Here is a 27,164-nt window from a genome sequence, read left to right on the forward strand (position 1 = left end):
GTCAGTGGGTAGCGCAGCGTCAGTCGTCCGACTTCACCAGCCGGCGTCTCAGTGATCCCCGTGTGCGCCTCCCGCTGGAGGCCAGCGGACAGCTGACAGGTTCCACTGCGCCAACACCCCCAGGAAGCAGGCAAGAGCGGGGTAAGTTGAGAGGGACCAGGTGATTTCCTTGCAACCGAAGCTAAATCAGGGGTCAGAGAAGAGGTACCCGTTCTTGACTTTTCGCCTAATCTTTAGCTTGGGTTTTGATATCCAGTGCCCCTTCCACCTCCTCTCGCAACACCGGTGGGAGGGGTGGGGGAATGCGTTTGTAGTTCGTAATCCTAGTGTGAAGTTTACAGGGAGTCAAAGTTTGTAATGGCCAAGCACGGTGCGTTGTAGCTGCACCGCTATGAAGCCGGGGTCCGGTATCCCTTGGATAATTTTAGCCACCGCCTTGGAACGGAGGTCGGCGCGAATTTTAGCCGCCAATGGCTATAGTAGGAGTTTTAGAGAGAGGTGCTCACAGCACGTCCTGCACACAGTCTCCTCCCCCCGGATCTCTAGAGCATGCAATTTCCAGAACATACAATTTTAAACAACTTTCAAATTTACTTCTATTATCAAATTTGCTTAATTCTCTTGTTATCCTTTGCTGAAGGAACAGCATTGCACTACTGGCAGCTAGCTGAACACATCTATTTAGCCAATCACAAGAGACAAATGTGTACAGGCACCAATCAGCAGCCAGCTCCCACTAGTGTAGGATATGTGCGTATTCTTTCCAACAAGGGATACCAAGAGAACAAAGCACATTTGAAAATAGAAGTGAATTTTAAAGTGTTTTAAAATGACTTGCTCAATCTGAATCATGCAACTTAAATTTTCTACTTTCCCATCCCTTTAAAATATCCATTGATTGCAAATAAATACGTATGATACCCTGATTACATGTTATATTTGCAATTATTGCTGCTCAGAATAATAATAAATTTACAATATATACATAAAGTGGTATAAATAAATGCAGAGATATGACAGACAACATTGTTTAGAACAAAAGAAGGAACTTAGACGCATGTAAATATGTTTGCAAAAGATTTCTGACATAACACATATATATTTATATATATATATATATATATATATCATAACACACACACACACACATATATATTTACCGTATATACTGTATATATATATATATATATATATATATATATAAAACATAACACACACACATATATATATATATATATATATATATATACAGTATATACGGTATATATATAAGTATGTGCAAGGATATATGTACAAATTCTAGCATTAATAATAATTTAAAAAATAAATAAAAAAATTTGACTGCTAGAAATACAAATACACATTAATTTCTGGGAAAGTATCATATAACAAATCAATATAAAAATAACTTTCTATGAGATATTGTTGGGTATAAATCAATCTATTTCTTGGACATTAACAGATGAAAAATAAAAGATTAGCTTTAGAGAAATGTGCTTGTTCATGGACAGTAATGAAATGGTATAAATAAAGTTGGGAAAAACCCGAATAACCGCGACATTGATGACTGTTAGTTAACACCAGTCCGATGCTCTTCGCACCGTACTTGACGTGCATATTTTTGACGGCTTTTTTGATAAATAAGGAGATCGTATTCAGGTCTGCGTCAGCAATGTCTGGCGAGCATATTGATGCCGGCAAATGCAACATAGTTGACACTTTGATAAATAGGCCCCAATGTGCGTGGTCTGAAAAAAGAAATCTATCCTCGATAAGGTTTATATAGATGGTGATACACAGGTAAAATCCTTACCGTCTGGGTTTCTAGCTCTCCAGATATGTATTAAGGTAAAGGCCCTCTTAAATTTATGTAATATTCTAGTTTCTTATTTACAATGTCTTGCTGGCTGGAGTTTGGTTTGGGAAACGTCTGGGTTTAAAAATCTATTCGCTGGCAGTTGTGGGGTGATATTCAAATCCCCAATTATAACTAATGGCATTCCCATATAGGGAGCTAGCTTTCCCTGCACTTTCTGCCAAAACTCTTGTTTATTATTAAGTGGATAAAAGTCTAGAGTCTCTAGTTGTATTTTTTTATATATATTAATTATATCTTTATGAAGTATTGTATATGATAGTTGTTTCCTGACAAAGAGGGCTACCCCCTTGCTCTTTTAGTTTTGTAAGGAGTGAAAGTGGCTTCAGTGACCCGACTCTGTTAAAGTTTCCGGTCTTCCACCTCAGCAAGGTGTGTCTCCTCCAAGACTGCTATCTCTGTACCCATAGTTCAAAGGTGTTTGAGAATGGCCTTTCTTTTTTATGTTGAAATATTTTTATTGGTTTACAACATAGATAAAAACAAAACAATAAGCTTCATGCAACCTCATTTGTATATATGGGTTCTTATATAAATTTCCGTAAAACAATACACCTTAAGGTTACAGAGTACCTAAATCTTATGACTTTATATCCGCCTTCATCTGGTAACCATCATAAAACCCATATCACAATGTACTTATAAATGCAATCAAGTTTTAACTATCCCTGCCCTCACCCCCTCATACCCATCCCCCCCCTACCAGGAAGTGCCATTAGTATTCTAACCAATCCTAATAATCCTTTTTAAAGGTGACAGTCTCACCGTATCTCTTTTCCTCCCCCCGATTTAGGTAACACTCTTGTCTAAGTCTGTGACTTCATCCGTTAGTCAAGTAACTTACTATCCCTCTTAAATTAATCTCCAGACCTTAGTACCCAATAGAACCACACCATATGAAACTGTTCTGGCTGCCCCTGTGACCATGCAGCTAATTCTGACAAGGTATATATCTCTGTAATTTTCCCCAACACTTCGTGCCATGATGGAACTCCCACCGTCCAATGTCTGGCTATGCATATTCTCAAGCAGGTGCATAGTATTCTAATAAGTTTATTAATTGATTAGTTAAATGGTTTCACTCTTTCATGTAATAAAGTTTGGGTCATTGTGAGGTTCACTCTCTCGTCTAACAATTTACTTATTAATTCTGATAGTTTCTCCCACAGAGGCCGTACCTCTTGACACTCCCACCACATGTGTCTATATGTACCCCTTTCCCGACAGCCTCTGTAGCAGCAACCGTCAAGCCCTATGGAGAAATGTGCTGTTCTTTCCGGCGTCAGGTACCATCTAAATATTACTTTCATGCAATTCTCCTTCATATCTGCACTAATCAAACCTCTGTAAGAGTTCATCATCAACTCATTCCAATCATACGTCTCCCACGTCTCTGTTGTGTCTCTTTCCCATTTATCTGTCGTTTTTAATTTAGTGTCACACTTAGCTTTCTGAATTAAAACATATATCCGAGAGATCAGTTTTTTCCCTCTATTAGGGTTTATTATCATTCTCTCCAACTCTGTGAGCTGATGGTTCTGTTTATGCAACATATATGCTACTATAGCTGAGCTAATTTGTAAATACATAAACCAATGTAACTGCTCTGGCTTTATTTGGTCTCTGATAGAAATAAACGTAAGCATTTTAGTGCCCTTAAGAAAGTCAGCTACCCTGTATAGTCCCTTGTTTGCCCATTTGTCTACTGTTTTCCTTAAATCTTTTGGTAATAAAAATTTAACCGGTCTTAATATCGATTCCGCACTGCTCAGTCGTAACTTTTTCGTGATTCCTTCCCACAGCCTTACTGCCTTTGATGTTATTGGTGACCTATATTCCCCTGATTTTATACCTCTTTCTGGATCCCATAAGATGTCTGCCACTTTTGAACTGCCCGCTATATTCGCTTCTACTTGTGGCCACACCAACTCATTTTGTTGTTTACCTAGTGTAACTGTTTGCGCTAACCTGGAGGCCTGGTAATATTCTACCAAATTGGGAACTCCTACTCCGCCTACCTGTCTGTGTAAATTCAGTATCTGAGCAGCGATTCTTGGCCTCCCATCTCCTCTTAAAAATTTCAGAACATCGGCCTGTAAAGCCAATAAATCTGGTAAAGGTACATTAATTGGTATAGCCCTAAATAAATACATTAACCTTGGAAGCACATTCATCTTGATGGACATAAGTTTCCCATACCATGGGAAATTACACTTTCTCCACCTCCTCAGGTCATTTCTGATAGCATTATAAACCGGGATGTAGTTTAACTTATATAAATCTGCCAAATTGTCTCCTATTTTTACCCCCAGATATGTGATGTAGCTTTTTGCCCATGAGAATGTAAAATTTAGTTCAATTACTTTCCTAGTATGTGTAGGGAGTTTGATCGCCAATGCCTCGCATTTGTCGGAATTTAACTTGTATCCCGAAATCTCCGAGAACTCTTCTAGCACTGTAAGGTTAGAGATAATTTGTTGCAGTAAAAAGTAAGTTTTAATGAATCACAACTGCTGAGAGTATTTTTTGTAGCAAGGGTTACACTGGGTAAAAACATGGATTACTGAAACAAGTAATGTTAGAACCAGAGTATAAACTTAGCAATTCTTAGGTGGTAGAAAAGATGAAGGTGTTTCTATGGCTGTCACAAGTAAATAGGTACTGGGAATACAGCAGAAAGACCGTCATAACTACCAGTGGTTTTACAATGTAACATAACAAGTTATATTAAGGTGGCGAGATCAAAGCCAGAGAATAGTTATAACAAGTGCACAATTGAATATAAAAAGATCAGAATACTGAGGAGCAGTATAAACAAATAACAAGCCTTGCGGTAATAGTAAGTACCTGGATGGAAAGCGAATGTCTCTGTAAGCAGGGAAGAGAGCTTACGGCTTGAGGCGGAGAGCCAGGGAGATGAGTGCGGCAGCGCTGGTGCCGACAAGTTGGCGTGTGACGTCACCGCTCCACGATGCAGGGAAGATGAATCAGCTGATCGGAGCTAGCAGGCAGCAGCGGACGTACAAACACTTTATCCGAACTTAGAGAAAGAGTAGTGAGGTGAATTTGGAGACCGAGTAAACAGTCCAGGATTTGATAGAAGAGGTTAACTCTCAAAGAGAACTGTAGCTCAGGATGTAACACTATGGGGTAAGTGTAACAATATCAAGCAATGTGGAGAAAAGGGAGGAGGCTTAAATAGCTAAGCAGGGGAGGTGATTTTGGCACTTAAAGGTAAAGTGTAATATGAGACATAAGTAACAAAGTTGGTTACTGACAAATGGAAATGTGACAAGCACTCTGTATAAATACGGCAGCGAAATCAAAGGTCTAGAGATTGTCAATAAGACATCATCCGCAAATAGCATAACTTTGTATTCATCTGCTCCGATTCGCACTCCCGTGATTTCTTTCATGTTTCTAATACCTGCAGCCAATGGCTCAATACAAATTGCAAATAACAATGGCGACAACGGACATCCTTGTCTTGTCCCATTCCGAATATTTATATGTCTTGATAAATACCCCGCTGCTCCCACCACCGCCGTCGGATTTGAGTATATACTCCCTAACACCTGTATAAATGCCCCCTTAAAACCCATGGCCGCCAAAACCCTAAACATGAACTTCCAGTCTACCCTATCAAATGCTTTTTCTGTATCTAGCAACAGGAGTAGAGCTGGAGTTTCTTTTGCTTTCAAATAATCTAACAAAGTCAATGTTCTTCTAACGTTATCTGGCGCTTCCCTATCCTGGACAAACCCCACTTGATCTTGATGGATCATTGAGGGCAAAATCTTTTTCAGTCTATTAGCTATTATTTTAGTGAAAATGTTGATGTCATGATTAATCAGGGATATAGGCCTATAGTTTTGACACAACTTTACATTCTTCCTGCTTTTAGGTATTACAATAATCTTAGCTTGAAGCATTTCCCTAGGTATCTCCCGACCTTCCATAATCCCATTACACATATTAGTTTCTTAAACACTTTATAGTATTCGCCTGTCAAATCGCCTTTCTTTTTTATAGGGGACGTAATGCCCCCCACATTCCATGCAAGAATTTGAATTTTATGGTATGACATTATCTGCTATGTGGTTAAGGTGTAAAAATTCCATGGTGTGTAAGTATGTAAAATACCAGTGTGCACTCACCCATTCAATGTACGATATATATCTTCTGGGTAACTTAGGAGCTCTATGATTATTAACGGGTTTCAGAAGGTTTTTCCGGTGAGAATCAGTTCAGAGGCTAGACTATATTACAATGATAAAATACAACCAAAATAAATAAGAGAAAATTTACATTTGAACCTTTTGCCAAACAAAATATGGCAACAATAATTGAACATCAACAACAAGTATCTGCCCTTCAGTGCAAAGCCCCCTCCCCCCACACATCCAAAGAAAAAAGGATCTGTGAAACTGATAGAGGCCCAGGTCTATATATCTGTATCTGAGAGTTCTGAGCACTGCCATTAAGATCTTTATACTGTATTATCTTGATGTCTTCCCTCTTCTGATTGAGCTTTATCTTTTTCTTCTTATCAAGGTATTTCTTTAACTGTCCAGGGGAGTTAAAGAATTTTGACCCCTAAGATGTCTGTAGACATAATTTTGCAGGATAAAGTAGTGCAACCTTTTAAGTTATCAGAAGTAAGGGGAGAACTCCTTCTTGATGTGTCTGCTGAATAGTCTTGAAATATATATATATATATATATATATATATATATATATATATATATATATATATATATATATATTTCCTGCCTTAATATTGTAAAGGCCCAGTTTGCCTGTGTGCTCTTAGTAACAGTATCTTGTCTTTAAAATTGAGATATTTAATTATTACTTGTCTTGGAGGAGCTGTACCATTTTCTTCAGTTTTTTTCTTCATAAATGGAAAGAGTCCACAGCTGCATTCATTACTTTTGGGAATTCAGAACCTGGCCACCAGTAGGAGGCAAAGACACCCCAGCCAAAGGCTTAAATACTCTTCCCACTCCCCTCATCCCCCAGTCATTCTTTGCCTTTCGTCCCAGCAGGTTGGCAGGGAAGTGTCAGAAGTTTCGCTTATGTCTCTTATGGAGGGTAGTACTCTTCGGCATGGGACTGGAGTTTTAAGTAGTCCTGTCAGCCTCCTGTCAGTAAGAGCTTGGATGAAAGTTAGAGTCTGGAGATGCAGTCTTTCTGAGAAACCATCCCGACTAATTTTTAACAGCTCCATAAGCAATCGACGTTCACGAGTTTCGCTGCCTGCTTTCTTCTCTCAAGTCCATGGCAGAGGCTATGCTACTATCTGTCACACTTGAAGGGCCTTGTTCCTGTTTCACGGCATAGATTCCGGTAAGATCATTTCATTTTACTTCATGAAATGTACTGTATTACAGATGTTTTCCAGAGGGACTATCACCTCGCAGGATTAATTTATAACACAGGGTCTCAGTGAGGCTCCGTTTTGTATCTTGGAATCAAGGGTTAATATCTCCTGAGGGGGGTTATTGAACAGGGGGGTCTTTAATCATGTTTGTTATGTGATTCGACCTGCTTATGTGTAGTGTTACTTAGGCTTATGGCTTGTGGAACATAACAGCCTTGAAAGTGACGCAGCCTTTTCGGTCGGGCACGCTTTTTTTGACTTTACGGCTTACCTTGTGACCGGGCTTGGTCACGTTTTTGACTCCGGTTCCTGACTATGTGGCAACGGAAAAATTCTGGTCCGCTGGTGTCTGGTGCATAGGAGGTGGTGAGTGCCCCAGCCATTGTGGGTATAAGGTGCTGTTTAGATTTTTTCAAATTTGGTCCATTTTTTTTATTCATATCTCTGTTATGGAGGACTGTGATGTTGAGATTGAAGTAGTCTCTGATTCAGATTCTACTTATTGTGAAGAATACGAATCGGCCCAGATGACACATGACAGTCAGTTATGTTCCGTAGGCCATTCTAGAGGGCTCGAGTCCTCGGATCGGAGAATCAGGGGGCCACTGAGCCATCCGCCTCTGGGGGTTCTGTCCCTCGAGAGACGAGTTCCCTACCACTTAATGTTACTACACGTGCAGGTGACCCAGATTATGCCTATCCCTCCCTGGATGGTGGTTTGTTCCCTCCGGAGGTTGCGGGACGTTTCCGTTTGCAAATACTTATAGCGTTAGCACATCTGCAGCTTCCAGATGTCTGCTTAAGATTATGTTCGTGTCCTGTCAACCCGGGTCCCCCAGGCATAAGGTGACCCGTTCAGCTCTCTGGGGGAACAACTGGTCCTGAGGCTCCAGCAGAGGTGTTCTGTGCTTTTCGATATAGACTGGCGCGCCTTCGTGTTCTGCTACGACATGATTTGGCGTTGTTGGAAGATCCCATCCTTAATGGATTTAGGAGTTCTCAGTCTTCTTCGAATAGCACACAGAATTAATTATAAGGGGTGAAGTAATCTTCTTATAGTCTGATTATTGAGTATCCTTTCCAATCTGAGCTTGGACGAACAGGGTTCCGTTGGGCTGGTCCAGCGGGTGTGTCTGTTCTCCTTGGGCTAAAACCTACGGGTTGCCTTTTCTTTTATTTAATCCGGTGTGGATGACATTTATTTAATTTAAAGAGCTCGTGGTTTGTTTTATATTCCTTCGGGAATTTTCCTTCTGGAATCAATCAATAATCGCGATTTCTCGATCGTACTGGTTACTTCTACTGAAGTTGTTTTAGGGCGCGTTTAGTCTAATGTTTGTCTGCCGTTTTTTTTTCTCCCTTCCTGGAGAAGGGTTCTTGAACAAGGGAAGGCAACGCCCAGACCCCAGAATATTACAACCTTGACTTTAATGGCTAAGGTTCAGCTCCTTCTGTCTTGAGGCCTATTTCAAACACGTGGGGCCTGTTCTGCCTGGCTGGTCCGGTTTGGGCGTTGTGTGATTGCATTATTATTTGTGTTTTTCTTATCTTGTTTTTACAAGTGTCAGCTAAGCATTCTGAGGGGACCTGAGGGTCCGTAGGGCATGAGGGACTGGCTAAGTCCTCATCAGCCTCTCGAGCTGGTCATCTGGGACTCGGTGGAGTTGAAATGCGTCACTCTCAGTTGGTTCCGATATGTCAGGATTGAGTGCTTCCTTCCCTGCGTGGGTTGAGGATTTAGTGCCTCCTTGCCGCTCCTTTATGGATGGTCTTGCCCTTCAAGTGCAATTGGAATTGTCCTTCTCGACTTGTTGTTTTGGGACTCTTCCTTTGGGTCGCGTTCTCTGGACTTTGTCCATTTTTCTCCTTAGGGGTTGAGGCCGTTTTATGGGAGGGCTTTGCGGTCTTTCCTATTCTGGAGTTAGTCGTTCCTTATTAGGAACTATAGGCTATGTGGTCTCCTTATCCTGGCTCCGTCTAGGGGTTGTTTCCGGGGGTTTGGGATGCTATGCATTATTTTTCCTGGGATATAGTCCTCTGGTTCTGTACTCTGAGGAGATTATGGAGACTAGCTTTTGTTAACTCTCTTCGGGTGACTTTGTCCCCGATATTTCCTCTTGGTTCTAGAAGTTGGGTTGGGTGTTGTAAGCCGGTTGGGCTTAGAATCTTAGCGGTGCTGTTGTGCCCTAGCTCTTCGGAGTTAGACTTCTGTAAGGGGTGTCCCTTCACCTTGGGTTGGGTTTTTGAGTGAGTCCTACACCCGTTCGCCGGGTTAGTCTTATCCTTTGTGTAGTCTGTTTTATTCAGACGGGGTATGGTGTTTCCTGGAGTATTGTTGATTTAAACAATTCCGGGGCTCAGGCCTTACGTTTGTCTGGACCTTTCTGGGCCTAAGCCAGCTGGTCAGATTAAGAAGAGTACAGGCACTCTTTCTTCTTGACCTTATCTGGCATTTTTTTCTGGACTTTTTGATCCTATAGCTGGTTCAGGAGCTCTAGTTTTCCAGGGAACATAGACTATATCTTATGGTCTCGCTAGTTGAGCTACTAGCAGGTTGGCCAGGGGTTCTGTGTGTTCAGGCTCCTTAGGGCCTACCCTTTCCTGGGGGGGGGGTTGTTTGCCTTCTTAAGGAGGTGCGGTTTTCCTCTCTCTGGAGGATGGTTGTCCTGCCCTGTGTGCAGGGGCTTGGAACAGGTGTTTTATCCTGTACAGAGAGTGGTCCACTTTCTGGGATGTTCTGTTCTGTCTGGGGTTTTGCAGTCTCCAAGTTAGATCTCATAGTTATGCTTGTGTCTATGGGGTTCTCCTAGGGAGTACATGTTTGTAGGTGCTTCTGGTAGGCTCCCGTGCTCTGCTGGGGTGCCTGAGGCCATCCCATTCTACCCTTTTATCTGGGAGCTGGTGGTTGGGGTTCTTTCTGTTCCCCTGTCTCTCATACCTGTAGGTTACTTGGGTCCGGTGTTGGAATAGGATCTGAGATATGTTGTCTATCTTCGGATCATTGAGGTACGGTGAGCACTTTGAGGTTCTGGTCTCCTCGTTGTTTCTGACACGTGGGTAGGCCTTGTGGCTTTGATTAACCTGCAGTGTACCCGCTACTTAGTGGGAGTTAGCAGTCTGTCGGTTGATGTTGGCTATCTATCTTCGGCTGCTTTTTACTTGTATGCAAGTATGTTATTTCCAAGTCATCCTGGTATGACTGCAGCGTGTGGTGTTCAGAGGTTGCTCTCTGGGTTTGATGCACTTGTTGGTTTGGGAATATTTTGATATTCCGAGTTCTGGTGACTTTGGACTCTGATTCCCGGTCTCAACCTTATGGTTCGCTACAATTTAGGGTCTGGGCGTTGCCTTCCCTTGTTCAGGAACCCTTAGAGTCCATGTGAGCTTGGCTTGCTTTTTGGGGGTTTCCATTTTTATTTGGATCTTATTGCACTTTGTTTAGGGTCTTTTGGGAATCCTTGTTTGTTCCTCCATGTTTTCTCCCCTTTGGGAGTTTTTGGTTGTTGTTCCCCTTTCTCTGTAAGGGTGTATGGTTAAGGACCGACCTTTGGGCGATGGTATCTCCAGGAGTGTTCGCTCAGTTGAGTCTGTTTCTGTGGTCTCTAGCAAGGCTTGTAGACTTTCTGCGGGTCAGTGTCCTTGGGACCCTTTTTCCTTTTCATATGTTTTCCTGGCTTCGGACAAAGCGGGAATTTTGCTGGGTTGTGGTTTCAGGCCTAGTGCCTGTGTTTTCAGGCCTGATGAGCCCTTTGAGGTTCTGGTCTCCTCGTTGTTTCCGACGCGTGGGTAGGCCTTGTTGCTTTGATTAACCTGCAGTGTACCCGCTACTTAGTGGGAGTTAGCAGTCTGTCGGTTGGTGTTGGTTATCTATCTTCGGCTGCTTTTTACTTGTATGCAAGTATGTTATTTTCCAAGTCATCCTGGTATGACTGCAGCGTGTGGTGTTCAGAGGTTGCTCTCTGGGTTTGATGCACTTGTTGGTTTGGGAATATTTCGATATTCCAAGTTCTGGCGACTTGGGATTCTGATTTCAGTTGTCTTTTCGGGGCGGTTGCTCTGTTTTTTCCGAGAAGTTTTCTTCTCTGTTCTGATTCCCGGTCTCAACCTTATGGTTCGCTACAATTTAGGGTCTGGGCGTTGCCTTCCCTTGTTCAGGAACCCTTAGGGTCCATGTGAGCTTGGCTTGCTTTTTGGGGGTTTCCATTTTTATTTGGATCTTATTGCACTTTGTTTAAGTTTTTTTTTGGGAATCCTTGTTTGTTCCTCCATGTTCTCTCCCCTTTGGGAGTTTTTGGTTGTTGTTCCCCTTTCTCTGTAAGGGTGTATGGTTAAGGACCAACCTTTGGGCGATGGTATCTCCTGGAGGAGTGTTCGCTCAGTTGAGTCTGTTTCTGTGGCCTTTAGCAAGGCTTGTGGACTCTCTGCGGGTCAGTGTCCTTGGGGCCCTTTTTCCTTTTCATATGTTTTCCTGGCTTCGGACGAAGCGGGAATTTTGCTGGGTTGTGGTTTCAGGCCTGGTGCCTGTGTTTTCAGGCCTGGTGAGCCCTTTGAGGTTCTGGACTCCTCGTTGTTTCCGACGCGTGGGTAGGCCTTGTGGCTTTGATTAACCTGCAGTGTACCCGCTACTTAGTGGGAGTTAGCAGTCTGTCGGTTGGTGTTGGTTATTTATCTTCGGCTGCTTTTTACTTGTATGCAAGTATGTTATTTTCCAAGTCATCCTGGTATGACTGCAGCGTGTGGTGTTCAGAGGTTGGTCTCTGGGTTTGATGCACTTGTTGGTTTGGGAATATTTCGATATTCCAAGTTCTGGCGACTTGGGACTCTGGTTTCAGTTGTCTTTTCGGGGCGGTTGCTCTGTTTTTTCCGAGAAGTTTTCTTCTCTGTTCTGATTCCCGGTCTTAACCTTATTGTTCGCTACAATTTAGGGTCTGGGCATTGCTTTCCCTTGTTCAGGAACCCTTAGGTTCCATGTGAGCTTGGCTTGCTTTTTGGGGGTTTCCATTTTTATTTAGATCTTATTGCACTTTGTTTAGGGTCTTCCGGGAATCCTTGTTTGTTCCTCCATGTTCTCTCCCCTTTGGGAATTTTTGGTTGTTGTTCCCCTTTCTCTGTAAGGGTGTATGGTTAAGGACCGACCTTTGGGCGATGGTGTCTCCTGGAGGAGTGTTCGCTCAGTTGAGTCTGTTTCTGTGGTCTCTAGCAAGGCTTGTGGACTTTCTGCGGGTCAGCGTCCTTGGGACCCTTTTTCCTTTTCATATGTTTTCCTGGCTTCGGACGAAGCAGGAATTTTGCTGGGTTGTGGTTTCAGGCCTAGTGCCTGTGTTTTCAGGCCTGGTGAGCCCTTTGAGGTTCTGGTCTCCTCGTTGTATCCGACGCGTGGGTAGGCCTTGTTGCTTTGATTAACCTGCAGTGTACCCGCTACTTAGTGGGAGTTAGCAGTCTGTCGGTTGGTGTTGGTTATCTATCTTCGGCTGCTTTTTACTTGTATGCAAGTATGTTATTTTCCAAGTCATCCTGGTATGACTGCAGCGTGTGGTATTCAGAGGTTGCTCTCTGGGTTTGATGCACTTGTTGGTTTGGGAATATTTCGATATTCCAAGTTCTGGCGACTTGGGACTCTGGTTTCAGTTGTCTTTTCGGGGCGGTTGCTCTGTTTTTTCCGAGAAGTTTTCTTCTCTATTCTGATTCCCGGTCTCAACCTTATGGTTCGCTACAATTTAGGGTCTGGGCGTTGCCTTCCCTTGTTCAGGAACCCTTAGGGTCCATGTGAGCTTGGCTTGCTTTTTGGGGGTTTCCATTTTTATTTGGATCTTATTGCACTTTGTTTAGGGTCTTCCGGGAATCCTTCTTTGTTCCTCCATGTTCTCTCCCCTTTGGGAGTTTTTGGTTGTTGTTCCCCTTTCTCTGTAAGGTTGTGTGGTTAAGGACCGACCTTTGGGCGATGGTCTCTCCTGGAGGAGTGTTGGCTCAGTTGAGTCTGTTTCTGTGGTCTCTATCAAGGCTTGTGGACTCTCTGCGGGTCAGTGTCCTTGGGGCCCTTTTCTTTTGCATGATGTACCAAGTCCACGGATTCATCCTTACTTGTGGTATATTGTCCTTCCTGACAGGAAGTAGCAAAGAGAGCACCACAGCAGAGCTGTCTATATAGCTCCCCCCGTAACTCCACCCCCCAGTCATTCTCTTTGCTGGCTCTAAGCAGGAAGGGTAAAGAGAAGAGGTGTTAAACTGTTAGTTTTTATTTTATCTTCAATCAAGAGTTTGTTATTTTTATATGGCACCGGTGTTGTACTATTTACTCTCAGGCAGGACATAGATGAAGATTTCTGCCTGGAGGATGATGATCTTAGCATTTGTAACTAAGGTCCACTGCTGTTCCCACAGAAGCTGAGGAGTACAGGAAAACTTCAGTGTGAGGAACGGTTCTTGCTATACAGCAATGAGGTATGTTCAGTCATTTTTTCTGCAGAGACTGTGTTAACTCAGAAAGGCTGACAGTATCCCCATTAGGGGAAGGGTAAGCAGTAATCCTAGTGTGAAAGAGGCTTTACTAGCTTGCATAAAGGGCTAAGGTTTTTGGGCACTCAGTTTGTTTATGAAAAATTGGGACAAACGTTTGTGTGTTCTGGGAGTAACGTTTTTTATGTTTATGGGACGTTTGCTTGAGAGGTCATTTGGCTTTTTGGGGTTGTTATAACGCACATGGTTTTCAAACTAGGTTTGTTAGATTTGTGTATGCCCCAGCAACATCGAGTGAGGTGGGCGGGGCCTGTATTTCGTTATACAGACAAGCAGCAAGCAACTTCTCCTGAGGTCCTATTAATCTTCTGAGGGCCTATTCAAAGCTTTAACCCCATATTATCGTTCCTAAGGGCAGGTAGGGCCACAGCAGAGCTGTGGCAAGGTGCTTATAGGGGTTTTTAACTGGTTTTAGACACATTTCAATCCGGTTTTTTCATTTGGGGGTTTATTGCTTATTAACTTGTGGTGCAATCCTTCCAAAGCTTAGTGGGTACACTGTTAAAATTTCGGAAAAATGTAAGCAATTTTAACCTGTTTTGCAGTTTGTGTATGCTTTTTTTTCTCTTAAAGGCACAGTACCGTTTTTGCAAATTGTGTTTTTTTTCATTAAATAAAGTGTTTTCCAAGCTTGCTTGCTTTATTACTAGTCTGTTAAACATATCTGACACTGAGGAAACTCATTGCTCAATTTGTTTAGAAGCCATTGTGGAACCCCCCTCTTAGAATGTGTCCCACTTGTACTGATATGTCTATAAATTGCAAACAGCATATTTTGACTTATAAAAGTTTGGCAATAGATGATTCTCAGACAGAAGGAAATCAGGTTTTGCCATCTAGTTCTCCCCAAGTTTCATAACCGGTAACGCCCGCAGAAGCGACGCCAAGTACTTCTAGTGCGTCTAATTCTTTCAACTTGCAAGATATGGCTTCAGTTATGAAAACTACCCTCACAGAGGTTTTATCTAAACTGCCTGGGTTGCAAGGGAAGCGCAGTAGCTCTTGGTTAAGAACAAATGCTGAGCCTTCTGACGCTTTAGTGGCCGTATCCGATATTCCCTCACAATGTTCTGAAGTAGGGATGAGGGATTTGCTGTCTGAGGGAGAGATTTCTGATTCAGGAAAGATGTTCCCTCAGACAGATTCAGATATGACGGCATTTAAATTTAAGCTAGAACACCTCCGCTTATTGCTCAGGGAGGTTTTAGTGACTCTGGATGATTGTGACCCTATTGTAGTTCCAGAGAAATTGTGTAAAATGGACAAATATTTAGAGGTTCCTGTTTACACTGATGTTTTTCCGGTCCCTAAGAGGATTTTGGACATTGTTACTAAGGAGTGGGATAGGCCAGGTATTCCGTTCTCTCCCCCTCCTGTTTTTAAGAAAATGTTTCCCATTTCTGACACCATAAAGGACTCATGGCAGACGGTCCCTAAGGTGGAGGGAGCTATTTCTACCCTGGCTAAGCGTACAACTATACCTATTAAAGACAGTTGTGCTTTCATTGATCCTATGGATAAAAAATTAGAGGGTCTCCTAAAGAAAATTTTTGTTCATCAAGGTTTTCTTCTTCAACCTATAGCGGACCGACCTTTGGGCGATGGTATCTCCAGGAGGAGTGTTCGCTCAGTTGAGTCTGTTTCTGTGGTCTCTAGCAAGGCTTGTAGACTTTCTGCGGGTCAGTGTCCTTGGGACCCTTTTTCCTTTTCATATGTTTTCCTGGCTTCGGACAAAGCGGGAATTTTGCTGGGTTGTGGTTTCAGGCCTAGTGCCTGTGTTTTCAGGCCTGATGAGCCCTTTGAGGTTCTGGTCTCCTCGTTGTTTCCGACGCGTGGGTAGGCCTTGTTGCTTTGATTAACCTGCAGTGTACCCGCTACTTAGTGGGAGTTAGCAGTCTGTCGGTTGGTGTTGGTTATCTATCTTCGGCTGCTTTTTACTTGTATGCAAGTATGTTATTTTCCAAGTCATCCTGGTATGACTGCAGCGTGTGGTGTTCAGAGGTTGCTCTCTGGGTTTGATGCACTTGTTGGTTTGGGAATATTTCGATATTCCAAGTTCTGGCGACTTGGGATTCTGATTTCAGTTGTCTTTTCGGGGCGGTTGCTCTGTTTTTTCCGAGAAGTTTTCTTCTCTGTTCTGATTCCCGGTCTCAACCTTATGGTTCGCTACAATTTAGGGTCTGGGCGTTGCCTTCCCTTGTTCAGGAACCCTTAGGGTCCATGTGAGCTTGGCTTGCTTTTTGGGGGTTTCCATTTTTATTTGGATCTTATTGCACTTTGTTTAAGTTTTTTTTTGGGAATCCTTGTTTGTTCCTCCATGTTCTCTCCCCTTTGGGAGTTTTTGGTTGTTGTTCCCCTTTCTCTGTAAGGGTGTATGGTTAAGGACCAACCTTTGGGCGATGGTATCTCCTGGAGGAGTGTTCGCTCAGTTGAGTCTGTTTCTGTGGCCTTTAGCAAGGCTTGTGGACTCTCTGCGGGTCAGTGTCCTTGGGGCCCTTTTTCCTTTTCATATGTTTTCCTGGCTTCGGACGAAGCGGGAATTTTGCTGGGTTGTGGTTTCAGGCCTGGTGCCTGTGTTTTCAGGCCTGGTGAGCCCTTTGAGGTTCTGGACTCCTCGTTGTTTCCGACGCGTGGGTAGGCCTTGTGGCTTTGATTAACCTGCAGTGTACCCGCTACTTAGTGGGAGTTAGCAGTCTGTCGGTTGGTGTTGGTTATTTATCTTCGGCTGCTTTTTACTTGTATGCAAGTATGTTATTTTCCAAGTCATCCTGGTATGACTGCAGCGTGTGGTGTTCAGAGGTTGGTCTCTGGGTTTGATGCACTTGTTGGTTTGGGAATATTTCGATATTCCAAGTTCTGGCGACTTGGGACTCTGGTTTCAGTTGTCTTTTCGGGGCGGTTGCTCTGTTTTTTCCGAGAAGTTTTCTTCTCTGTTCTGATTCCCGGTCTTAACCTTATTGTTCGCTACAATTTAGGGTCTGGGCGTTGCTTTCCCTTGTTCAGGAACCCTTAGGTTCCATGTGAGCTTGGCTTGCTTTTTGGGGGTTTCCATTTTTATTTAGATCTTATTGCACTTTGTTTAGGGTCTTCCGGGAATCCTTGTTTGTTCCTCCATGTTCTCTCCCCTTTGGGAATTTTTGGTTGTTGTTCCCCTTTCTCTGTAAGGGTGTATGGTTAAGGACCGACCTTTGGGCGATGGTGTCTCCTGGAGGAGTGTTCGCTCAGTTGAGTCTGTTTCTGTGGTCTCTAGCAAGGCTTGTGGACTTTCTGCGGGTCAGTGTCCTTGGGACCCTTTTTCCTTTTCATATGTTTTCCTGGCTTCGGACGAAGCAGGAATTTTGCTGGGTTGTGGTTTCAGGCCTAGTGCCTGTGTTTTCAGGCCTGGTGAGCCCTTTGAGGTTCTGGTCTCCTCGTTGTATCCGACGCGTGGGTAGGCCTTGTTGCTTTGATTAACCTGCAGTGTACCCGCTACTTAGTGGGAGTTAGCAGTCTGTCGGTTGGTGTTGGTTATCTATCTTCGGCTGCTTTTTACTTGTATGCAAGTATGTTATTTTCCAAGTCATCCTGGTATGACTGCAGCGTGTGGTATTCAGAGGTTGCTCTCTGGGTTTGATGCACTTGTTGGTTTGGGAATATTTCGATATTCCAAGTTCTGGCGACTTGGGACTCTGGTTTCAGTTGTCTTTTCGGGGCGGTTGCTCTGTTTTTTCCGAGAAGTTTTCTTCTCTATTCTGATTCCCGGTCTCAACCTTATGGTTCGCTACAATTTAGGGTCTGGGCGTTGCCTTCCCTTGTTCAGGAACCCTTAGGGTCCATGTGAGCTTGGCTTGCTTTTTGGGGGTTTCCATTTTTATTTGGATCTTATTGCACTTTGTTTAGGGTCTTCCGGGAATCCTTCTTTGTTCCTCCATGTTCTCTCCCCTTTGGGAGTTTTTGGTTGTTGTTCCCCTTTCTCTGTAAGGTTGTGTGGTTAAGGACCGACCTTTGGGCGATGGTCTCTCCTGGAGGAGTGTTGGCTCAGTTGAGTCTGTTTCTGTGGTCTCTATCAAGGCTTGTGGACTCTCTGCGGGTCAGTGTCCTTGGGGCCCTTTTCTTTTGCATGATGTACCAAGTCCACGGATTCATCCTTACTTGTGGTATATTGTCCTTCCTGACAGGAAGTAGCAAAGAGAGCACCACAGCAGAGCTGTCTATATAGCTCCCCCCGTAACTCCACCCCCCAGTCATTCTCTTTGCTGGCTCTAAGCAGGAAGGGTAAAGAGAAGAGGTGTTAAACTGTTAGTTTTTATTTTATCTTCAATCAAGAGTTTGTTATTTTTAAATGGCACCGGTGTTGTACTATTTACTCTCAGGCAGGACATAGATGAAGATTTCTGCCTGGAGGATGATGATCTTAGCATTTGTAACTAAGGTCCACTGCTGTTCCCACAGAAGCTGAGGAGTACAGGAAAACTTCAGTGTGAGGAACGGTTCTTGCTATACAGCAATGAGGTATGTTCAGTCATTTTTTCTGCAGAGACTGTGTTAACTCAGAAAGGCTGACAGTATCCCCATTAGGGGAAGGGTAAGCAGTAATCCTAGTGTGAAAGAGGCTTTACTAGCTTGCATAAAGGGCTAAGTTTTTTGGGCACTCAGTTTGTTTATGAAAAATTGGGACAAACGTTTGTGTGTTCTGGGAGTAACGTTTTTTATGTTTATGGGACGTTTGCTTGAGAGGTCATTTGGCTTTTTGGGGTTGTTATAACCCACATGGTTTTCAAACTAGGTTTGTTAGATTTGTGTATGCCCCAGCAACATCGAGTGAGGTGGGCGGGGCCTGTATTTCGTTATACAGACAAGCAGCAAGCAACTTCTCCTGAGGTCCTATTAATCTTCTGAGGGCCTATTCAAAGCTTTAACCCCATATTATCGTTCCTAAGGGCAGGTAGGGCCACAGCAGAGCTGTGGCAAGGTGCTTATAGGGGTTTTTAACTGGTTTTAGACACATTTCAATCCGGTTTTTTCATTTGGGGGTTTATTGCTTATTAACTTGTGGTGCAATCCTTCCAAAGCTTAGTGGGTACACTGTTAAAATTTCGGAAAAATGTAAGCAATTTTAACATGTTTTGCAGTTTGTGTATGCTTTTTTTTCTCTTAAAGGCACAGTACCGTTTTTGCAAATTGTGTTTTTTTTCATTAAATAAAGTGTTTTCCAAGCTTGCTTGCTTTATTACTAGTCTGTTACTGACACTGAGGAAACTCATTGCTCAATTTGTTTAGAAGCCATTGTGGAACCCCCCTCTTAGAATGTGTCCCACTTGTACTGATATGTCTATAAATTGCAAACAGCATATTTTGACTTATAAAAGTTTGGCATTAGATGATTCTCAGACAGAAGGAAATCAGGTTTTGCCATCTAGTTCTCCCCAAGTTTCATAACCGGTAACGCCCGCAGAAGCGACGCCAAGTACTTCTAGTGCGTCTAATTCTTTCAACTTGCAAGATATGGCTTCAGTTATGAAAACTACCCTCACAGAGGTTTTATCTAAACTGCCTGGGTTGCAAGGGAAGCGCAGTAGCTCTTGGTTAAGAACAAATGCTGAGCCTTCTGACGCTTTAGTGGCCGTATCCGATATTCCCTCACAATGTTCTGAAGTAGGGATGAGGGATTTGCTGTCTGAGGGAGAGATTTCTGATTCAGGAAAGATGTTCCCTCAGACAGATTCAGATATGACGGCATTTAAATTTAAGCTAGAACACCTCCGCTTATTGCTCAGGGAGGTTTTAGTGACTCTGGATGATTGTGACCCTATTGTAGTTCCAGAGAAATTGTGTAAAATGGACAAATATTTAGAGGTTCCTGTTTACACTGATGTTTTTCCGGTCCCTAAGAGGATTTTGGACATTGTTACTAAGGAGTGGGATAGGCCAGGTATTCCGTTCTCTCCCCCTCCTGTTTTTAAGAAAATGTTTCCCATTTCTGACACCATAAAGGACTCATGGCAGATGGTCCCTAAGGTGGAGGGAGCTATTTCTACCCTGGCTAAGCGTACAACTATACCTATTAAAGACAGTTGTGCTTTCATTGAGCCTATGGATAAAAAATTAGAGGGTCTCCTAAAGAAAATTTTTGTTCATCAAGGTTTTCTTCTTCAACCTATAGCGTGCATTTTTCCTGTAACCACTGCGGCTGCCTTTTGGTTTGAGGCTCTAGAAGAGGCTCTTCAGATGGAGACCCCACTAGATGATATTTTGGACAGAATTAAGGCTCTTAAGTTGGCTAATTCTTTTATTACAGACACCGCTTTTCATCTTGCTAATCCTCAGGCTGTACTGATAGATGCTCTAGCAGTGCCCTGGTCGTTCAACCTGGCTTATGTGTTTCCACCTTTCCCTCTCCTTCCATGTCTGATTGCCAAAATCAAACAGGAGAGAGCATCAGTGATTTTGATAGAGCCTGTGTGGCCACGCAGGACTTGGTATGCAGACCTGGTGGACATGCCATCTCTTCCACCATGGTCTCTGCAATTGAGACAGGACCTTCTGATTCAAGATCCATTCAAGCATCCAAATCTAATTTCTCTGCAACTGACTGCTTGGAGATTGAACACTTGATTCTATCAAAGCGGGGTTTCTCTGAGTCAGTCATAAATACCTTGATTCAGGCTCGAAAGCCTGTTACCAGGAAAATCTATCATAAGATATGGCGTAAATATCTTTTTTGGTGTGAATACAAAGGCTTCTCCTGGAGTAAAATCAGGATTCCTAGGATTTTGTCTTTTCTCCAAGAGGGATTGGAGAAAGGATTGTCAGCTAGTTCCCTAAAGGGACAGATATCTGCTATTTTGTTGCACAAGCGTCTGGCAGATGTTCCAGACTTTCAGGATTTTTGTCAGGCTTTAGCTAGAATTAAGCCTGTGTTTAAACCTGTTGCTCCGCCATGGAGTCTAAATTTAGTTCTTAGAGTTCTTCAGGGGGTTCCGTTTGAACCCATGCATTCCATAGATATTAAGCTTTTATCTTGGAAAGTTTTCTTCCTAGTTGCTATCTCTTCAGCTCGAAGAGTTTCTGAACTATCTGCATTACAATATGTCTCACCTTATCTTGTGTTCCATGCTGATAAGGTGGTTTTGCGTACCAAGCCTGGGTTCCTACCTAAGGTTGTTACTAACAGGAATATCAATCAGGAAATTGTTGTTCCTTCTCTGTGTCCTAATCCTTCTTGTAAGAAGGAACGTCTGTTGCACAACTTGGACGTGGTTCGTGCTTTGAAATTTTACTTGCAGGCAACCAAAGATTTTCGTCAAACATCTTCTTTGTTTGTTGTCTATTCTGGAAAGCGTAGGGGTCAAAAGGCTACGGCGACTTCTCTTTCCTTTTGGCTGAAAAGCATCATCCGTTTGGCTTATGAGACTGCTGGACAGCAGCCTCCAGAAAGGATTACAGCTCATTCTACTAGAGCGGTAGCTTCCACATGGGCTTTTAAAAATGATGCTTCTGTTGAACAGATTTGTAAGGCTGCGACTTGGTCTTCGCTTCATACCTTTTCAAAATTTTACAAATTTGATACTTTTGCTTCTTCGGAGGCTATTTTTGGGAGAAAGGTTTTGCAAGCAGTGGTGCCTTCCGTTTAGGTTTCTGTCTTGTCCCTCCCTTCATCCATGTCCTAAAGCTTTGGTATTGGTATCCCACAAGTAAGGATGAATCCGTGGACTCGGTACATCATGCAAAAGAAAACAAAAGTTATGCTTACCTGATAAATTTCTTTCTTTTGCGATGTACCGAGTCCACGGCCCGCCCTGTCTATTCAAGACAGATAGTATTTTTTTATGTAACTTCAGTCACCTCTGCACCTTATAGTTTCTCCTTTTCTTCCTTGGCCTTCGGTCGAATGACTGGGGGGTGGAGTTAAGGGGGGAGCTATATAGACAGCTCTGCTGTGGTGCTCTCTTTGCTATATCCTGTCAGGAAGGGCAATATCCCACAAGTAAGGATGAATCCGTGGACTTGGTACATTGCAAAAGAAAGAAATTTATCAGGTAAGCATAAATTTTGTTTTTCCTTTTCATATGTTTTCCTGGCTTCGGACAAAGCGGGATTTTTGCTGGGTTGTGATTTCAGGCCTGATGACTTCAGAATGGGCCGCATTTTGTACCCTCCCGTTTTAGCATTCAGTGTCCTCTATAGCTTAGGTATTGTTTTTCCAAAAGTAATGAATGCAGCGGTGGACTCTTTCCTTCTGAAGAAAAGAAAATTATCAGGTAAGCATAATTTATGTTTTTTTCTGATTTTGGTCTTCCCATTCTTTGTGCTCTTTCGACCACACATGGCATATTGGACTCACATAGCTTAAGAAGCTTAGGAAGCGTGACTTCTGCAAATTGGATTAAGTTGGAACTAGGAACTGAGTCTGGAAGTCCTACAACCCTCAGGTTATTCCTTCTTGATCTGTTTCCCACATCATCCAATCTTGCAAGTAGTAATGCAAATTGATTCTGTTTCTCATTGACTGCCTTCTGAGTCCGAGATTCGTTGTAAAGCATGAGCCAGTCTGCTAGAGAATTGTTTAAAATCTGAAGAAAGAGAGTCCACTCCATTCTGAAGTTGGTCTATTTTTGGGAGAAATAGTACAGACAATTGCATGACTATAGAATGGATTATTAGATATAGATTCTGGCAAGAAGATGTATTTTACCACATAATGTTAATGAACTTATTTATGTCCATTGCTCCATTGGGCTGCAAGTGGGTAAATTATGGCAGGGGGAGTTGAAGTCTGGAAGCCTCACTCCTCATTAATTGGACACATGACTATATTATACATAAATTGCACTATATTACTAAGCTTCTTAAAGGGATATGGAATCCAAAATTAGACTTTGATGATTTCCATTTTCCTTTTGTTATCTCATATACTTCTTCTTTCTCTTGTTGAAACTTAGCAACTTTCATTTACCTTTAAATGTACCTTTAAGGAGAATTCTATTATTATTATTATCATTTATTTGTATAGCACCGCAAAATTCCATAGCGCTGGGTGCAGAGATAGAGGTATACAAAGACAAGATTTTGTGATACAAAAATATAACACAGGGCAAAATATTTTGGGAGGAAAAGCAGTGATATGTAAGTTTTAGGAGCATATTTATCAAGCCCCGTATGGAACCTGATGTCCCGTGTTTCCGGTGAGCCTTCAGGCTCGCTGGAAACAAAAGTTATAAAGAAGTTATAAAGACTGCTGGTCCATAACCTGTCTTCCTGCTCTGAGGCGGCGGACTGAAATCAACAGAAATCAACCCCATTGAATATGAACGGGTTGATTGACAATCTGCAGGGGGCGGCATTGCACCAGCAGTTCACAAGAACTGCTGGTGCAATGATAAATGCAGAGAGCGTATGCTGTCGGCATTTATCAATGTGCAGCGGACATGATCCGCTATATCGGATCGTGTCCGCTCGCACCATAATAAATAGGCCCCATTATATGCACTTCTATGATGTTCTACTTGATTTTGGCTAATAGTTTTTACACACTGTAAAGTTTACTTATCGTAATTTGTTTTGCAGACCTACATTAGGCATTTACAATTTTCTCCACTTTTTTTTTTTTTAAGCTTTTTTCGCCTCAAGTGGTTTCAGCTGATCCCCCAAATCCTAATGTCCTAGGTGGATTTGATGTTAAAAGTGTGAAAAAGGAAATCAAACGAGGAAAGAAGCTGGTAAGTACATATTAAAGAATATATATGTATATCTATCTATCTGTTTATCTAATCTATCCATCAATCCATCCGGGGAGAATGCATATTTTGCTCATACAGCTGGATCTGTTTCCACAAGTTCTAGATAAGGTGATACATCTTCATTTAAAACACATTACAACAGCCAGCACAGTATGTGTAAATAGTAGCCGTCAAAACCAGCGTTAGAGGCTCCTAACGCTGGTTTTTACCGCCCTCTGGTATTTGGAGTCAGTCAGGAAAGGGTCTAACGCTCACTTTGCAGCCGCGACTTTTCCATACCGCAGATCCCCCTACGCCATTTGCGTATCCTATCTTTTCAATGGGATCTTTCTAACGCCGGTATTTAGAGTCGTGGCTGAAGTGAGCGTTAGAAATCTAACGACAAAACTCCAGCCGCAAAAAAAAGTCAGTAGTTAAGAGCTTTCTGGGCTAACTCCGGTTTATAAAGCTCTTAACTACTGTGCTCTAAAGTACACTAACACCCATAAACTACCTATGTACCCCTAAACCGAGGTCCCCCCCACATCGCCGCCACTCGAATTAAATTTTTTAACCCCTAATCTGCCGTCCGCAAACCGCCGCCACCTACGTTATCCCTATGTACCCCTAATCTGCTGCCCCTAACACCGCCGACCCCTACATAATATTTATTAACCCCTAATCTGCCGCCCCCGCTATCGCTGACACCTGCATATTTATTTTAACCTCTAATCTGCCGCTCCGTACACCGCCGCAACCTACATTATCCCTATGTACCCCTAATCTGCTGCCCCTAACACAGCCGACCCCTATATTATATTATTAACCCCTAATTTGCCGCACCCAACGTCGCCTCCACCTACCTACAATAATTAACCCCTAATCTGCCGACCGCACCTCACCGCTACTATAATAAAGTTATTAACCCCTAATCCGCCTCACTCCCACCTCAATAACCCTATAAGAAATAGTATAAACCCCTAATCTGCCCTCCCTAACATCGCCGACACCTAACTTCAATTATTAACCCCTAATCTGCCGACCGGATCTCGCCGCTACTCTAATAAATGGATTAACCCCTAAAGCTAAGTCTAACCCTAACACTAACACCCCCCTAAATTAAATATAATTTAAATCTAACGAAATAAATTAACTCTTATTAAATAAATTATTCCTATTTAAAGCTAAATACTTACCTGTAAAATAAACCCTAATATAGCTACAATATAACAAATAATTATATTGTAGCTATTTTAGGATTTATATTTATTTTACAGGGAACTTTGTATTTATTTTAACCAGGTACAATAGCTATTAAATAGTTAAGAACTATTTAATAGCTAAAATAGTTAAAATAATTACAAAATTACCTGTAAAATAAATCCTAACCTAAGTTACAATTAAACCTAACACTACACTATCAATAAATTAATTAAATACAATACCTACAAATAACTACAATTAAATAAACTAACTAAAGTACAAAAAATAAAAAAGAACTAAGTTACAAAAAATAAAAAAATATTTACAAACATTAGAAAAATATTACAACAATTTTAAACTAATTACACCTACTCTAAGCCCCCTAATAAAATAACAAAGACCCCCAAAATAAAAAAATGCCCTACCCTATTCTAAATTAAAAAAGTTCAAAGCTCTTTTACCTTACCAGCCCTGAAAAGGGCCATTTGCGGGGCATGCCCCAAATAATTCAGCTCTTTTGCCTGTAAAAAAAAAACATACAATACCCCCCCCCCAACATTACAACCCACCACCCACATACCCCTAATCTAACCCAAACCCCCCTTAAATAAACCTAACACTAAGCCCCTGAAGATCTTCCTACCTTATCTTCACCATGCCAGGTTCACCGATCCGTCCTCCGAAGTCTTCATCCAAGCCTCCGTCTTCATCCAAGCCCAAGTGGGGGCTGGCGATCCATAATCCGGCTGAAGTCTTCTATCAAGCGGCGGCTGAAGAGGTCCAGAAGAGGCTCCAAAGTCTTCCTCCTATCCGGGCAGAAGAGTAGATCCGGACCGGCAACTATCTTCTTCAAAGCGGTGACAAGCGGCTCCATGTTAAAGACCTCCGGCGCGGATCCATCCTCTTCTTGCGACGTCCTAAGCCTGAATGAAGGTTCCTTTAAGGGACGTCATCCAAGATGGCGTCCCTCGAATTCTGATTGGCTGATAGGATTCTATCAGCCAATCGGAATTAAGGTAGGAAAATTCTGATTGGCTGATGGAATCAGCCAATCAGATTCAAGTTCAATCCGATTGGCTGATCCGATCAGCCAATCAGATTGATCTCGCATTCTATTGGGTGTTCCGATCAGCCAATAGAATGCGAGCTCAATCTGATTGGCTGATCGGATCAGCCAATCGGATTGAACTTGAATCTGATTGGCTGATTCCATCAGCCAATCAGAATTTTCCTACCTTAATTCCGATTGGCTGATAGAATCCTATCAGCCAATCGGAATTCGAGGGACGCCATCTTGGATGACGTCCCTTAAAGGAACCTTCATTCGGACTTAGGACGTCGCAAGAAGAGGATGGATCCGCGCCGGAGGTCTTCAACATGGAGCCGCTTGTCACCGCTTTGAAGAAGATGGTTGCCGGTCCGGATCTACTCTTCTGCCCGGATAGGATGAAGACTTTGGAGCCTCTTCTGGACCTCTTCAGCCGCCGCTTGATAGAAGACTTCAGCCGGATTATGGATCGCCAGCCCCCGCTTGGGCTTGGATGAAGACGGAGGCTTGGATGAAGACTTCGGAGGACGGATCGGTGAACCTGGCATGGTGAAGATAAGGTAGGAAGATCTTCAGGGGCTTAGTGTTAGGTTTATTTAAGGGGGGTTTGGGTTAGATTAGGGGTATGTGGGTGGTGGGTTGTAATGTTGGGGGGGGTATTGTATGTGTTTTTTTTACAGGCAAAAGAGCTGAATTATTTGGGGCATGCCCCGCAAATGGCCCTTTTCAGGGCTGGTAAGGTAAAAGAGCTTTGAACTTTTTCAATTTAGAATAGGGTAGGGCATTTTTTATTTTGGGGGTCTTTGTTATTTTATTAGGGGGCTTAGAGTAGGTGTAATTAGTTTAAAATTGTTGTAATATTTTTCTAATGTTTGTAAATATTTTTTTATTTTTTGTAACTTAGTTCTTTTTTATTTTTTGTACTTTAGTTAGTTTATTTAATTGTAGTTATTTGTAGGTATTGTATTTAATTAATTTATTGATAGTGTAGTGTTAGGTTTAATTGTAACTTAGGTTAGGATTTATTTTACAGGTAATTTTGTAATTATTTTAACTATTTTAGCTATTAAATAGTTCTTAACTATTTAATAGCTATTGTACCTGGTTAAAATAAATACAAAGTTGCCTGTTAAATAAATATTAATCCTAAAATAGCTATAATATAATTATAATTTATATTGTAGCTATATTAGGGTTTATTTTACAGGTAAGTATTTAGCTTTAAATAGGAATAATTTATTTAATAAGAGTTAATTTATTTCGTTAGATTTAAATTATATTTAACTTAGGGGGGTGTTAGTGTTAGGTTTAGACTTAGCATTAGGGGTTAATACATTTATTATAGTAGCGGCGAGCTCCGGTCGGCAGATTAGGGGTTAATAATTGAAGTTAGGTGTCGGCGATGTTAGGGAGGGCAGATTAGGGGTTAATACTATTTAT

The 27,164-nt window shown here is 42.3% G+C and overlaps 1 protein-coding gene across 2 annotated transcripts in view; it reads left to right on the plus strand.

The window, feature by feature from the left end:
* Nucleotides 1–27,164, plus strand: part of PHF11 (PHD finger protein 11) — a 589,089-nt gene that overhangs the window by 79,524 nt on the left and 482,401 nt on the right. For both annotated transcript variants that reach the window (XM_053708365.1, XM_053708366.1), the window contains exon 2: nucleotides 23,369–23,473. In XM_053708365.1, coding sequence (XP_053564340.1) covers nucleotides 23,369–23,473 — 105 coding nt within the window. The remainder of the gene's footprint in view (nucleotides 1–23,368; nucleotides 23,474–27,164) is intronic.

Source organism: Bombina bombina, chromosome 3, assembly GCF_027579735.1.
Source record: "Bombina bombina isolate aBomBom1 chromosome 3, aBomBom1.pri, whole genome shotgun sequence".
Lineage (NCBI taxonomy): Eukaryota > Metazoa > Chordata > Amphibia > Anura > Bombinatoridae > Bombina > Bombina bombina.